General features: G+C 35.9%; 3 protein-coding genes across 6 annotated transcripts in view; 2 read left to right on the forward strand and 1 right to left on the reverse strand.

Moving 5' to 3' along the window:
* Nucleotides 1–55: 55 nt before the first annotated feature.
* On the forward strand, nucleotides 56–8,319 carry L(2)05287 (WD repeat-containing protein l(2)05287). The gene is made up of 15 exons (XM_070663434.1): nucleotides 56–428; nucleotides 535–736; nucleotides 895–1,079; nucleotides 1,181–1,300; nucleotides 1,388–1,575; nucleotides 1,674–1,832; nucleotides 1,912–2,105; nucleotides 2,190–2,374; nucleotides 2,449–2,612; nucleotides 2,728–2,917; nucleotides 3,008–3,186; nucleotides 3,545–3,717; nucleotides 3,828–4,013; nucleotides 7,765–7,883; nucleotides 7,993–8,319. The coding sequence occupies exons 1-15, from the start codon at nucleotides 259–261 to the stop codon at nucleotides 8,180–8,182; spliced, it is 2,604 nt and encodes an 867-aa protein (XP_070519535.1). The 5' UTR covers nucleotides 56–258; the 3' UTR covers nucleotides 8,183–8,319.
* Nucleotides 4,935–13,088, reverse strand: LOC139106569 (uncharacterized). 2 transcript variants are annotated; one of them, XM_070663448.1, is made up of 9 exons: nucleotides 12,861–13,088; nucleotides 12,619–12,727; nucleotides 12,095–12,285; nucleotides 11,799–12,009; nucleotides 10,764–11,271; nucleotides 10,071–10,317; nucleotides 9,722–9,999; nucleotides 8,363–9,634; nucleotides 4,935–8,202 (listed from the first exon to the last, which is right to left on the reverse strand). In XM_070663448.1, exon 8 carries the CDS (start codon nucleotides 9,599–9,601, stop codon nucleotides 8,369–8,371), a length of 1,233 nt encoding a protein of 410 aa, XP_070519549.1. In that variant the 5' UTR covers nucleotides 9,602–9,634; nucleotides 9,722–9,999; nucleotides 10,071–10,317; nucleotides 10,764–11,271; nucleotides 11,799–12,009; nucleotides 12,095–12,285; nucleotides 12,619–12,727; nucleotides 12,861–13,088; the 3' UTR covers nucleotides 4,935–8,202; nucleotides 8,363–8,368. The 2 variants fall into 2 exon arrangements, with proteins under 2 accessions (XP_070519549.1, XP_070519548.1); XM_070663447.1 differs by lacking the exon at nucleotides 11,799–12,009 and having other exon boundaries at nucleotides 8,363–9,999.
* Nucleotides 13,089–13,225: 137 nt separating this feature from the next.
* Dh31-r (Diuretic hormone 31 Receptor) overlaps nucleotides 13,226–16,417 on the forward strand; it is a 65,674-nt gene continuing 62,482 nt past the window's right edge. The window contains exons 1-2 of one of the 3 annotated variants that reach the window (XM_070663441.1): nucleotides 13,226–13,696; nucleotides 14,300–14,750. The gene's annotated coding sequence lies outside the window, so the exon portion shown is untranslated. The other 2 variants (XM_070663442.1, XM_070663443.1) reach the window with 2 other exon arrangements.

Here is a 16,417-nt window from a genome sequence, read left to right on the forward strand (position 1 = left end):
TGTCTTAATAAGCAACGCGATTGGTCCTTACTATAGATTGACTTTACTATAGATAATACCTTAGTGCACTCTCGTGCGCTCACTGTCGGATGACTGTCTAAGCAGAAAGAAAAGCGAGCCATGTGCTTCGTTTGGAAAATGGGGGATAGTCGAAGATAACCATCGTGAGCAAATATAAAATGTGTATATAATTAAAAAAATATATATTTAATTGTAATTTTGTAATTATCGCTTTGTGAGTGTACAACACGCATCAAGATGCGAATAAACTTAGCCGAAAATGCTAATCTTATGAACACGAGCGTCGATTTTGCGAATCTAGACGATTTGATTATGGAGAAGACTAAAAGTGACGACAAAATTATTGTGAAAAGAAAAGGCGGTGGAAGTATAATTGATCAACGCCCACTATTTTCCAGCGATGGAGAGTAAGTTCAATGATGCTCTTTTCAAATTTTATTTTATTTTCTTAAGACTTTAGTCAGCATATTTTAAATGTGAAGTTACATGCTGTCAATAGATATATCTTTCCAGCACTCTGCACATAGTTTGGAAGAATGTCATAAGGGTATATAGTACACAAACGGGAGACTTTGTGCGAGAATTTGAACCTTTGGATTATAGAATTGCTGGAATAATTGCTAATCCAGATAACACTAATGCTATTATTGGCTGTACTGAAAATGGAGAACTATATTTTTGGAATTGTCAAAGTGGCATTATTACTAAAAAATTAGTAAGAATTTGAAGATATTTATTTGTTAACATTTTCCTGATTTTTAATATTTTTAGTATAAGATTATATAGTTAAAATTTTCTTTTTAAATTAATCTATACTTTATTGCAAATTTATAAGTATTAAATAATATATAATATATACTTATGTTTTTGCAGCAATTACAGTCTCTTGCAACAGGCAAGGCAAAAATTAAGACCTTTCACATTGTAAAATATAGAACAGCTCAAAAGCAGGAGATATGTCAAGCATTAATAACTTATTTTTCTGATTATGAAAACAAGATTTACATACTTTTGTTTGATATAGAAACTGGATTGTGCATAAAATCTATATATATTTTGTAAGAAAAATTTTTGGGTTTTTTTTTTAATTTTTATTTTTTATTAAACTTTAATAATTTTATAAATTTATAATTTTTATAATTATTTATTTTTTTTTTAGTTCAAAAACATCAGAATATTACATTGATATAATTGGAAATCATGGAGAGAATCTAATAGCACTTTTGCATGATGTGGACTTACACATATTAAATCCAGCTAGGAATTTAGTAGACAAAATGTAAGATACTTGCACAGTGTAAGATAAATTTATATATCTTAAGAAGTATTAAATACTAATTTTTTAAATTATTTAATCTAAATACAGACATAAGACTGGTAAAACTGGTAGATTACCTACTTGCATAGCTGGACATCCAGAAGAAGAATGTGTTGCTACAGGAGATTCTACAGGACGTGTAGTAGTGTGGAGAAGTTTATTTCAGATTAGACCATATACGGCTATTTTTCACTGGCATACATTACCAGTTACAGAAATAGTATTTAGCAAGTCAGGTAATAGTTATTTAGATTTAATATTAATAAGATTTTTTTCAAAATTAATTTTATAAATTAATCCTTTAAATATATTAACGTACTTGGATATTTCACAGGTGGCCACATGTATACAGGTGGTGGTGAGTGTGTATTAGTGAAATGGACTTTAGCAAATCCTCAATATAAATCGTTTCTTCCACGATTACCGGCACCTATTAAACATCTTACTATTGCACCAGATAACTTATATGTTGCAGTATCGACTTTAGACAATGGTAAAATTTGTTTATCCTGAAAATTTTAGTCAATTAAAGAAGATTAATAACAATTATAATTATATCTTGATTACAACAGGTATTGTTATTGTAAATCCTCAAAGGAAATTGACATCGGTAATACAAAATTTCACATGGGGTGTTGCTTCATCATCTAAAGATTTATTTCCAGCAGGACTTATTGTTGATCCAAGAACAAGTAGTCTTGTTCTAAACAGCCGTACTGGACATGTACAATTTTACAATACTCATACAAAAATTTTACTATATAATGTGAGTAAGACATTTGTCACATATTAAAAACAAAGTGGTGTAAAAAAATACAGTAAAATATTAAAACTTTTACAAATTTTCCAGATTAATATAACTGCTCAAAATTTTTTGACTCAAGAACGCGATGTAATTATTGTAAATACAGAAGTTACAAAAATAGCTTTAAATCATAATGGCACATGGATGGCAACAGTAGAGGAACGAAATGATAAAGTTTCTTCCATAGAAGTTAGATTAAAGTTTTGGCTTTACGATTTGAAAAAACAAATGTAAGTGTATATAAATGTTACTACATTTATTTAAACTAATTACAATATTAATATATAATTTTTTAACATTTTAGATTTATATTAAATACATCTATAGAATTACCTCATGAGAATGGAGTAAACGCGTTACATTTTCAACCGGAAACAACATTTGCCGATGGAGAATGGCTAGCAGTTACCACTGGGAAAGATATGAAATTTAAATTATGGAATTTAAGAAAATCTTTCACTATAGAAAGTACATACATACATAGATATATATCTAAATATCTATTTTAAGCAACAAAATAGTTTTATTAAAATTTAGTAATATATATATTAATATTTAATTTATAATAAAATATTTGTTACAGATAAAGAAACAAAACATTGGTGTTGTTATGGAGTAGGAGATTATCGTAATCTAGCCGCTACGGATGCGGGTTTTTCAGTGGATGGTTCGTTATTAGCTATAGGTTTTCATTCTACATTAACTTTATGGATGCCTGAAACTTGTGAACTAAAATCCAGTCTTACACATTCTCAATATAATTATCCGATAACGTAAGTCAGAAAATAATGTATTTTAAAATTATTAATGAATATATTCTTACCTAAGTATGGAAAGTAATCCTTTATAATTGTTCACAATAGACGAATAGAATTTGGCAAACACGAGGCCTGCCATCTGATCGTAGTTGTTTCTCAGGAGCACATAACAGTTTGGAATATTTTAACTCTTGCTATAACATGGAGTGTATCCCTGAACGTCGTGAGTCTTACATGTGATCTAAAGTCTACGTACATGGCAGCATTTACATCTGACAATTCATGTATGTTGTACAGTATATAAATGCTTTTCTATTATACATATAGATTATCCCAATTTAATTGATCATTTTTAATAACTTTGTAAGAATTTTTCTTATTCGGTTACTTTTTGGAAAGTTATCAGGAGTGATCGATTAAAATGAAACACTATCTATTGCTTTTTTTACTATCATTAGAGTCAGAAATAATTGGGATTTTTTTATATCGTAACAATCTCACGTAACATTTATATTATATATATGTATATATTGTATTTATGTGTGTATATATATATATATACACATACATACATACATGCATATATTTTTTGTTTAAGTCTTTTTTATCATATTAATAGAAAGATTATTCATTTATTTTTAGTATATGTATTTACGCCACAAAGTGCAACACCCGTTTACAAGAAAACATGCCTTATCGAAAATACAAGTTCTGTATTAGCGGCTACTTTTGTACCTCATCTACAGGAAAAACGTAATCCTTCTTTTGGTCATTGGCAACGAAAGTCGCAACTATTCTTTTTGGATTCGAATCAAGTATGTCTTGAATTATGAAAATATTATGCATCTAATTATGTAATATTTTAATGTTAATTTAGGATATAAGTATATTTATATTTTATTATCTATTATTGTACTTTGTTTAGGAATTGCTCACTTTGGAGCCAGAATCTGAAACGGACATTTCTTTAGAGATTATTTCGGATAAAGGAACTATGCCATTAACTGCCTTCTCTAACTTTGTAGCAGCTCAAACGTCTTCGAGTAAAGAGCAGACTATCGCACAAGTTCATGAACATCTTGGTATACCAGCAAAAGGAATGGTACAAGAAGTATGTAGAATTTACAGTTTTAATATTTTATCAAAATTTTATACAAAGATTCCTCCAAGTCGCACACTTAATTTAAAAATGTTCTAGAATTTGAATATAGATTCTTTTTTAAATTTTGGAAATAAATATAGGAGTATCAAAATTAATTAAAATAGTATTATAATTTATAAATTTTTTGTTAAACTACGTTAATTTGAAATATTTGCGACTTTTAGGATTCTTGATAAATACGTATTATCTTAGCAATATTTTTACACGATTGGTATGTCGATACTAGAACAAAAAAGTTATTATTCTTTGGTGAACGATATAAGAAAATTTCATTATATTTGAGATCAAATTTACATTTAAGTAAACAAATGAAGACAATTTGCAAAATAAATAAGGCTTGACTAATCTAAAAGTAAATATATAAAATATGAAAGTTAGTGAAATTAAAATAATATAGAACAGATTTTTTTTTATCATGATTGTCAGTCGCATGCAACGCAAATTACACAATAGACATCCATAATGCATGATATAATGGATGTTTATACAATTTAATTTAATTTAATTTCAAAAAAAACTTAACTTGTTTAATTTAACGACTTGAAATGGTGTGTTCTGCACGATTGGACGACGAAATTTGCCGTAAAGTATCGTAGATGCCAATCGTGGATCGTATTGAATGTCCATTTGTCAGTGTCTTCTTCCTAAGCGATAATTCCGACAGCGACGAACAAAATCGAATTTTCTATAGCGAAGACAATGCCATTGCGGAATCTGCCTCATGTTTTCAATCGCCTGTAAATTGTATAGCTTAAACAGAATTATTAGGATTATATTGATTAAAAAAGAAGAGAAAGTTATCACACAGCATAAAAGATTAGTAAAGTATGAAAACAATTAACATAATGACCGGACGTGTATTAATTAAAATCAGGTCAAATAGCTACTGAAAAGATTAGAAAGTCATTGAGATCTTAACGAAAAGTCTTCCTGTTTACACGATCACATACCACCTACGACTCAATATAGTTGGACACATCATCGCACTCTCGGGCAAATAAAGATTGGTTTAACAAGGAACGTTCAATGACCAACGTCCACTCGTACTTTCGACATTACCATGTACGTCCCACGTGCTTACAATGGAGAAAAATATGAGTCCGAGTCGCATTTTTTATAAGTGACGTCGCGAGAAAAGTTGACTCAATTGCATATTTTGCATTAGCCAAAAATCCAGATTTAAAATTGGTAAATTGTATTATTTTCAACTACATTACTTTTTTAATATTGGTTTTATTTTTATGCCGAGATATCTCGTACAAAAACACTTACTGCTTCGCTGTTACTGGCAGGATATCCGAAGGCGATCACTGCGAGTAGTAATGTTGTAAACAGACACGAAACTAATTTTGATGTAGTCAGCTTCATTTTCGATACCGGTTTTTTTTTTTTCCCCGGCAAGATTACCCAAGAATAGTTCTAATGTTAGATTTTTCTTCGGATCTGTTTCTCAATTCTTTCAACCTATTTCGTTTTCTGAATTGCTCTTCTTTTCGAATGTTTCTTCACCGGAAAATGCAAATTAATCAAAATGTTTGTTATTACAATTTTCCTCAGAGCTATGTCAAGTGATTGTTACCCAATCTGTATCAGTATAAGTGATTGTTCAATGTCAACGAACTGATACAATGAAACTTGAAGGAAATATTACACGGAAAAATATTTAGTAATCCTTGTTATAACGGTAGGCAGACACGGAATGAATCCTTCATACGTGTTCCAACGCTCCGCGAACGACTGACTTTCAGCAGAAGTCTCGCCATGATTTAATATAGAGACTCCCACCCTCTCACGGCGTTCTAGTTGTCCCTTTAGGACGGGAAGGCTGGACAACAGGCAAACTTCGCTGGAAAATCCTGTGCCTCTCGTGTCACAATCATCATATTGCGAGCTCTATCGCTTCGACGCTGTGATATCTATTCATATGCATTCATATATTTTAGTTTATTTTGACGGCGTTATCAATCGTCTTGTTTTTCCTTGTGTGGGCGGCAAGTTGGCCTGGCAAATTGAACAGAGTGAGGTAGAGTAGTATTGGAAAAAGCAGATAAGGGCAAATGTAACATGCATAGCATTCGTGTCGAATAATTAATCCGCCGTGCCGAAAATAAAACCGAGAAACATCTCGCCGAGGAATTTATCGAAAGTTACGCGCGAGACGTAACGTGTTCTGTTGTTATCAAAAACGAATGCGTTAAAAGTAACTTCGTGTCTGCTATTATTCATCCTTGATAAAAACACACAGGGTGTTGGATTTTTATTTCAAACGCATGTTCTTGAATATGGCTTTGAACAAGGGATCATTAAACTTGTTGCAATGTTTGCCGTAATGCAGGATATTTTATCTCAATTAAATTGTTAACGTAATAATGGAAATAATGAAATAATGGAATGACTCCGTCTGGGCAAACTCTATTTTGCCGATTTTTGTGAAACGAAGTACCGCTTTATAATTATCTAAGGATAAATCTCGTTTAATTTTCAAAATATTTTATCGCATCGATTACAACCCTCGCGATGCGAAAATAGCAAACAACGCTGTCGCAGAATTGTCTGGGATTGCTTGGAAAAGTAAAACCAGGCCAACAGGAACAAAGTCTTATCTTCTTTACCGATGTCTCGGTTGTTGCTATTGATACCTGCTAATAAAATGCTATACCGGCAAGGGGCAAAGTTTAGATCAATCTGTCTCCATAGACACATCGCTATCAATATTTCGTAATAATATTTCACGATTATATAATGTTCCAAGTTTTTTTTTTTTTTTTTTTTTTAATTTTTTAAATATTTTATTCGCCACGATATTTTATGATATTTTTTATCTGAGTTTTTTAAATTATTTAATTAATTTTCTATTTATATTTTTAGCATTCTTTGAGATAATAACTTAAATATTTTTTGGTGCTTTTAAAGAATCTAATAATTGTAATTTATTGAAATATTTGACCCGAATGAATCAGAAGGCTAAAGGCTACTTCCTTGTGTACTAAAAATAGCATTTTTGCAACCAAAATAGAAATTTTCCGCGTTACATTGTTATGCACTTCAATGCTTTATTAATAACTCTTACGTCACGAAGACTACGCTTAGTAATTGTCCTGATTATGGTGATAATAACTTACGTTCTGTGGCCGTCTCTATCGTTATTCATATGAAGAACTTCGTGGTTATTGTCGTCATGATTCTTTGAAATCAACTAAAGTCATTAACAATCGCGTCATTCTAAAAACTGGAATTGTGAGAGTAATTCAAAAATGGTATAAGTTCAGTAATTTAATTGCTGTTACCTGGAAAATAACAAAATAAAAGAATATCAAGTCGAGTACATTCAACAGTTTTGCAAATCTTGTCAAATCAAATACATATATGTATATATACAATATATATAGATATGCGCTTGTCACAGAAACGTACACATTGCGGAGAATATTCGTGTGGGTTGCAACAGACGAATCAACCTAGATCTGAAGTAGAAGATTGCAGGAATTACACAAATTTCACTTGAAGGTGTACTATGTGTCAACTTTAAAACTAATTAACCAATCGTTTAACCAACCGATTTACGAGTATCACCTACCTGATAAACATTTTAAACCTATTCTGTTTGATGCCATTCTTTTAATAACTACATGTTTTAAACTAATGATTACACAAAATGTATTCGTTAATAGTCGCTTTAATTATTATTTTTGTTTTTCAGTTACTTAGCGTGTCCGCTCATACTTTGCCGTCAATGAGATTGCTGTGCTCGTCATTTATTTCGTCCCTAACGGGACAGCAACCTTTAAAAAATTATTCCAAAAATACTGAAAATATTAAGTATGTAAAATTAATTTACAAATTATACATGTATTAAACTAAACAGTTATACATATTTTAATATATCGCTGTATGTGAGTAATCATAATTTTGTTTTTATAATTTTCAGAGATAGCGATAACGATGCTCAGGATAATGCTTCAGATTTAAGCGAAAACGAAGTATTACCGCTGACAAAATCCGCGACAACGCCGACAATTGAAAAGGAAGATCTGGATGAAGATACAAACGTACAACTTATTGATCACGACTGGTCTTTCCTGTCAACTGTACTTCCCGATCAAGATAATAATTTTTGATTCGTGTAAAAATTATAGGTCTGCAACAGTAAGATTAGTAAGATTAATAAAGTTTCACGAATACATTTTTTTAAACTAAAATATATAATGTACAAAGTGCCACGAAGAGACGTTAATAAAAGATTTGGATACACATATGTTAATCGACTATATATTGATCGGCTATGAAATAAAATATACCACTTTTTAGGACGGTTTCGGCAGTTGATCTAATCGCAATGCAAGCTCGACAAGTTCGACGACAGCTTCGTTGATCCTTTTTTTATAAATCGAATCTGTTTCCATGACTGAGAGGACAGTTTCTGTTCTATCTCGAAAAGTATATTTGGCGTAAGACACTGGGTCATTAATAATCCGTCCGCCAAGAGTTTCATCCATTAGAACCGTAGGAAAATAGATTACTGCGGTAATAACGGCGCCTAGACGTTGTTCCTCCATACCTTCAATCAGCTCTGACCAGGGAGGTGTTTGTATATGAGCTCCATGAATGTTTAACGTCTCGTGCAGTGTATCGTAATAATGGTGCAGCATCGTGTTCTCCCAAGTCTCTCGGAAGCTCCGATCCGTGCAAAGATACAAAAACTGTGCTACGTCGTGTGCCAAAGGGGAGTATCTCAATAGTTGGAAGTCGACCAACAAGCATTTAGGCGGTACATCGTTATTGAAAAGAAGGTTGTTGCCCCAAAGATCTCCATGACTAACCACGTTTGTTTTCGTGCGCGACGGTTTTGTTATGTGATACACTTGCTCGCAAACCGATCGTACCAAATTGGGATCATATCCTAAACGGTCGGCTATGACTGCGGCTACATCGATCCCTGATTGTAACCACTCTTGCGTCTTTCCCTTATGATTGAAGGCTCTCTCTATGAAAGCATCAGGATATAATTGATTGAGGGGGAGGCCGAGGCGAGTTTCCGCTAGTAGAGATGCAGCGTGTATTCGCGCGAGAGCGCTTAAACCTGCCCGTACAAGCGTCTCGTTGAATAGCTTGTCGCGCATGGAATAACCCTTACTGTTTAATTCCTCGAAGACTAATACATCACTCTTCACTTTGTAGCACATTGGCGCCCATGGCTCTCCGCGATATCCTTCACGAAGCAACGGCATTATGACGCTATAAAAATTTGCCTCTTGCTTAAAGACACCTTTTTTTATCACGTAGTCAGCTTGATCAGGTACCTCATAAGGTATAGTCTTGAAAAAGAATGAAAGAGCGACGGTTTCATTTTTCCTCGCGGCTGTTATATCAAGCCAATAATGAGATCCAAGAAATCCGATCTTGCCATTGCAGTATGGTCGAATAGCATATTTTATTAGATCGACGTCACTACTCAGCGCATTTTTCGCTATCTCTTTCACCTCTTCGAAAGACAGCAGTTTGTAAATGTCATTATTCTTAGCGACATTGGTTTCCATTTCAAGGTACGTTGCTCATGAATCGTATGCTTTCTGTAAACGAACTTTCAGGTAATTGAAAGTACTGCGATAATTATTCAGGTTTATATACTCGTATACATCACGGTGCATTCTATTTACCAATTTGTCAACCGATCTTGCAGCATATATGTAGTAACATATTTCCATCAAGATATCTTCCGATAAAAGCTTTTGTCACATGACATTTTCAGAATGATGCAACAAAATTGAGTCTTACGATTTACATTAAAATCATTTGTTGCTTGTTAAAAATTCTTTTATTCTTATTTTAATTTAATATTAAAATATATAATTTGTCAATTCTTTTATCATAATGAACAAATTAATGCATCGTTTTAAAACTATTGTGAAAAAGTCAGAAGCACTCCTGATCGAACCTGGAAACATATACACATTAAAATATCTATCACAATAATCTAATTCTTAATTAATTTGATAGTATACATACACAACTATATGACTCGGAGTTTTAGAGATTCAGAGCTATTTTCTCGAGAATATCTTTGAACTACGATTAAGGTCTTTTATAGCAGTCGTAAATTTTCACACTGCTAACATTGATTCGTCCGCCGATAAGACGTCAACGACGTCTCGGTGTGAATGTAGCATTTGATCAAAATTTATCTCAGACATATATTGCAACGTTGTCGTGACATACACTTAATTCGACATCGTGTAATAGTTGCTAAGCAGATCTACAATAAAAATAAAAAAGAAAGTAAATAATAAGTATATATACATATTTAAAGTAATATTGCAATAATCGTGTTGCATTTTGAATACATTTTTTAAATATAATATAAAAAGACTTTATAAAATTAATTTATTTTTATTAGAGCTGAGTTTATCTGATTTTAAGTATTTTTAGGAATAAAATAACGATTAATTGGCGACGTGAGAACCTTGGTACGTTCGTGACCATGTCGATGACAAGATTACCATGCTTTACAGTGCGAGTAAAGCGCAAAAAAAGTACAGCGCTCCTTGACCTGTATGCAACAAATTCGTCGTCAAGCAATATATCCCACGCATGTCTCTCAAACGACGATCTAAAATTCAACGTCGTTTCGTGCATCCTTGCACGAATGTCTTATTCTCACATCTATACGAACGTAGGGAAAGAAAAGAAAAAGAAGATTACCTTTTCCTCTCCTTGAGCTATTTGCACATCGAGATTTTTCGCTTTAAATCCGTTGATGATGTAAAATTAACTTCCGTAATTATGAGATCTTTGAAGTTTCCTCTTTCGACCTGTGCCATTTCTGCAATTATAATTATCAATGTTTTTATTTTATATTAAAATATGTACTATTTTTTTAATAAAAAAAAATGTTTACTTCATACATTTAATTAAACGTATATTATAGACTCAAACTATTTACATAGAATTTTATACTTATTTTTTATTAAACTAGACTCGGGCAACAATGAAACATTTGTATCTACTTTTTGAAAAGGAAAGAAATAATTTTTAAGTAGTTTTTCATTTTTCTAATATTTGTCGGCGACCTCTCGTTTCAAAGGCAAGTATTCTCACGATAAAAATCAATAACTTTAGCTTTATTGAAATGTCAGCAGTCGGTTATATTGTAAATTGTGAGAGTTGCCTGAATTATCGTCAGCGAGCACTTTGCGATGAGGAGCTGAAACTAAAGACAATTTTATTCAGATGTATGATAAGTTAAATTTGTTTAATTAGGTGATTACGACCACGTCGTTTCTCACGAGACGGAAATGTTTGCTGACGTGCACCTTGTTTAAATCTTATCTTTGAGCACATGTCTGCGGATCAATGAGATATTGCAATTGATTCCTAATAATATTCAGTATAAGAGTTAAAAAGAGAGAAATCTGATATGAAGAAAATTAAAATTATCATTAAATTACTGTCTGTGTTATTTCTCTGATACACCCAGTGTATAATCAAGTGCGACCGACATGTGGCATGTATTTTGACTGCCAAAGTACAAGTTTCAACCTCATTTCATTTTAGATTCGACTCGTTCAAACGATATGACATGCAAGAAAAACAAGCGCACTGACTGCCTGACTGACTAAATTCTCACATGGATGGTAAAATAATTATTATTACAAATGCAATTCTATGATATTATTAATGTCATCTCCGTTGCGTAAATGACAAAACATGGTTAGATTTTTATCTTTTCTCGTTTACCCTATATTTATGCAAATTCTTGATTCTGTGATTCTCTGATTTTTTCGTTTTCCTGTGTCGTAGATTCGCTCGTTGTTCCGCAAGGACGACAATTGCTGCAAGCATTTCCGCCTAGCGTTACGACAAAAAATTACGTCTGGAACATCGCTGCAATTGTTTCACGTTGCACCAAATTGATTTGGAACAATTTAGGATTGTGGTTTCTGAAAAACTACCGTGGGACATTGCTGGCTTTAGTGACCGGAGTGTAAAAAGTTGAAGAAAATGTAGCTAAGAAAAACAAAAGTTTAATGTACCTTCCAGTTCTTCCTTTTACGTAACTCTTCCATCGCATTTCTTTTAGATACATTTTATTTCCTTTCTTTTCTTGTCTCAGGTTGTAAAGCACGAGAACATCGAGTGTCTCCGGAAAAGATGGTGTTCTCGAGGAAGATAATTCGGAGATGGAGAAAAATCATGGCATGGGATGGTTTGAAAAATATTTTATCTGCGTTTGAGAGAGACATGCAACAAAAAAAAAAAAAACAAAAGTCATTAGATAGTTAACAAAGCGTAACATAGTGTAACGCAGAGTTGTTGAGTCACATGTTGGCGAATCCTTGAGGTTCCATCATTTTCCTGTGCGAAACGAGAACCAATTTGCCGCACTTTGAATATTAGTTCAGGCAACCGTGCGATGTCGATGATTCTATAAACCCGCTAAACTTGCGAGGGTATGCCAGCTTAGCGAGGTACTTCGCGGAACTTTAATTATTGCCGGAAGACATTCCAAGTGACTGACGCGCGTTTCGTAAAGTGTATTCGTAGTAATTCGATTTACCATAAGAATTTAGCGATCTTGATGCTCAAAATGCAATTCCCATGTGTGTATTTATTACGAAGACATACTCCTACAGTATTTTCTGCAATCCTCGACAATTGCAATTAATCTAGACAAAACGATAAATGTTAAAGAGAGGAAAAACAAAAATTGTCACCCGAGACGAAAAAGATGGTTCAAAGAGAAACCGAAATAATGCCATTTATAATTTGCATTGCTAATTAAAAGTTACGTCAACTCACTTGCACGCGGCTAACTGCGTTAGACTTTCAGAGTCCAATTTTCCTTGTTATTTGTTAACAAAATAATAAGTTGCGGCAGGGTGCTCGGACAAGCCAACGATCGTCGCGCAATTTATGCGTGTCGGTCCTCATTGCGGCAAATGATTCTCGAAGTCGGTCGTAAAGTTGAGCGAGAGTGGTTTTCACGAGCGAAACCTCTTCAGGGGCTGCTCGGTCCGGCATGGGCAATGACTACTAGGGCGTCGCCATCAGACGTCGCTGTCAACGGGGGCTACCGTCGCTTGTTTCACGACGGTGGCGGCGCGCGCACTTGGAGTCACGTTTGGTGTTCGCGCCCGCTCGCGAAGGAGTTTAGTAGCAGCTGCGCGTCCGCGTGCCACGCGAATACGTCGCGAAGCGCATTGCACCCGTTCGCTTTCGACGTCTGTCAATCGTCGGCCGTCACCGGTAAGCTGCTCCACCGTGTTAACCTCGTGTGATCTCGAATACCGGGTGCCGACGGCAATGAGGGGACGCGCGGAGCCGCGGCCGCGGCCGCGACCGCGGCCGCGGTCGTGATCGCCGTGCACGGTCTGAACGTGTCGCGATTCGGGCGCGACTCGCGAGTGTTAGAGGGCGAAACGTCGCGTGCGCGCGCGCGTGTAACTTCGTCAGTCGTGTTCCGAGGATTAAGCGCGCGCGACGGTCCTCGTCGGCGTCGGACGGAAAAGGAAGAAAAAAAGGAAGGACGTCGCGTGTCAGTTTTCTTTCACGAGCCGTGGTTGTTATCGCGCGGACGGGCGCGTTGAGGAACGTCCCGGGACAGCGGCAAGTTTTGCCGAGCGGAAAAACCCAAGGTACGTCTCGCGCCGGTACTTTGTGGCGGTTCTGTCCCTTTTCTCTTTTCCCTCGACCGCGCTTCGGCGGCCGCACTGAAAGCTCTTTAATCACTCCAGTCAAGGTGATCCCTTTTTGCTCGGAAAGGTAACGGTCTCGACGCGCGATGCATAGTGGTTTTGCAATACCGCAGCTCGGACGGCGTAAAAAGGTACTCGCCGAAGACCCGCAATCTTTCGGCGTGAAATAATTTGCGTTAATTTACTCCAACGGGTTTTGTCTTCGATTCGTGTCATCTAGTTCTCTTTTATTTGGAATATTCAGTGCGGTAATTTTTTAATTTTTTTTTTTTTATTTTTATTTCTTACCGTCTACATCGAATTCGTCAAGTTGGTAACAATACCGTCTCTCTGCGAAGCGCGCTATCTTCTCGTGAAAAGTTTTGTAAAATGGCGGAAATTAACCGTCCGCGGTGCTCCGTCGATTTTCGCGGGTAAGAGAGCACCCGGGTAATCGAAGTTGATCGATCTCCGCGCACGGAGAAAAGGCTCGTGAAATTAAATTTGTAAGGCACGTCTTTCCTCTTTTCCGGCCGGGCGAATAAATTAGTCGGGCGATTAAAGGTTAAAGAGCCGAGAGAGATCCATTTCGTGTGTTCGCCGGCGATAATTAGTGTCCGACAGGGAGCCTCGTCGGGAAATCGAATATTGCCTTCCTCTCCTCGCAGAGCTCAACCAGGTTTTGGAGGATTATCGGGATCGCGGAAACGAAGGTAACGCGAGCTGATATTCAAAGTGTGATAAGTCGCGGGTCTCGATCGAAAGCTCGGTTAACGACGTGTGTGCCCGATGATTGCGATCGAACGGCACGCGATTCGGCACGGTGGATGACGCGCGCGAGAGATCCTCTGCCGATTCGATCGCATTTACGATCTCTGTGCATTTGGTGACGACAACAGACACGGCCCACGAAGAGAAACGGAGGGAGAGGGAGAACGCAGCGAACGTGATCATCGGTAACCACAGACACGAACGATTGGGCGCGGATCGACTGCCTAGCCGCCGTACGTCCCTGGTGAGTACTTGTCCTTGCTGTGTGAATGAAATTATTCAAATGGCAGCCGTCGTGCAATTGCCAGCATGCGAGTATCGGAGCTACGCGCCGCACCGTGAACCTCATCCGCATAGGATTCACGGTTCTCTTCGAATCGAACAGTTTATCGCGCTCTGCTAGGTCTCGCGTGCTAATCTCAATGGCTCGAACTTGAAACCAAAACAGCCGCACGCGCTCGAAACACGTCTGCAACGTTTGTGCAAAACCCTCGAAATCCCGCCCGCCTCTCCGCGTAACCCTGCGAGTTCTTAATAACGTCTCCCGATCTGAAACCAAACAGCCGGCCACTTGAAACGTGTTTGCAAAATTTGCTAATGGAATCGATCGAGCTCTTGCGCGAGAACCGGCGAAATTGGGCGCTCGAAATACGCGCTGTAGAAATTTTCCACGCGGTAAATTAACGCGCGGAAAAACGTTCTCGATAATTGTCGCTCAATGAAACGTGCCGAGAACTTAATTCGGGTCTCTTCGATTTAAGAGAATGCAGCTTGAAAAATTTCTCCCGATAATTTATATAATGAAATCTCCGACAGATCTTAATGACGATCAAAAGTTTGAAATGTCAAGTGGATTAACTGAATTAAAGATTAATGGACGTCTTGAGTTCCCGGAAGCACCGGTTTGCTTTTATTATATTTTCGTGCGCAATGACAGCTCATTGCGCATTATCTTTTTTCACGACGTAAATGCAGTTTTGAAACAAACTTATAAAATCGTAATAGCAAGAGATTTACTTGTATTACGACTCCCAGGGAGTTGTAATCGCGACACGATATTCGTAGTAAGGCAATAACTCTCCGACTCCCTTACTCTCTCTCTCTCTCTTTTCCTCTCAAAGGTTTAGAAATTTCGCTTTAATATCTATATTTGTAGCTATATACATATTTGTAACTTGTACGTATTCAACTTCGCGTACCGGAATTTCCGAATCGTGCAGCGTTAGCGTAATATGAAGATCGCCCCTACATTTAACGTTAAAATAAAATGAAAATTTGTGAACGCGCAATACCAATCACCAATGTGAATACACCCGGACGTATAAAAGCCAAAGATTAAATGGATCTTCATTAAAATGTCGTCAATCACAACGTTTTTGTGAGCAGGTGTCAGTTTTTCCAAATTTATAACGTTGCCGTAGGAAATATAATATAATTTCGCGCGTGTTGATGGCTTTCGCTTTTTTATTCGGCGTTATCAATTTTTATATTGTATAATTCAACTGTCCGAGCCTAGAGTTTGCATGTTTTTACGCGATAATGGAATAAGCTCGTTCCATAAATCATGATTCAACGCATGAGCTTATTTTTTTTCTTTTTTTTTTTGTGTCGCACATTTAACGTCGACTATAGTTATCTGATATCCGGCGTAATAACGCGACAGGAGATCTTCATACGATCTTTATATAAGATAAAGAAAATTCAGGATCACTGATGGCCGCATTTAGTGCTAAATGTGGAATACAAAATATAGGTCACTCTGTCTCTGATTAGCGGCACGTTTAACGCTCACCTGGTCATGCAATTCAAAGTTCCATCTGTGTAATATGAAGATCGCGTTTATCCCGCCAGTTAAATATGAACGAGATCATTTTGAAATGTTGCCGTTTAGTGGAAGTAACCCCATAGAAT

This window comes from Cardiocondyla obscurior, linkage group LG11 (genome assembly GCF_019399895.1).
Source record: "Cardiocondyla obscurior isolate alpha-2009 linkage group LG11, Cobs3.1, whole genome shotgun sequence".
Classification (NCBI taxonomy): Eukaryota; Metazoa; Arthropoda; class Insecta; order Hymenoptera; family Formicidae; genus Cardiocondyla; species Cardiocondyla obscurior.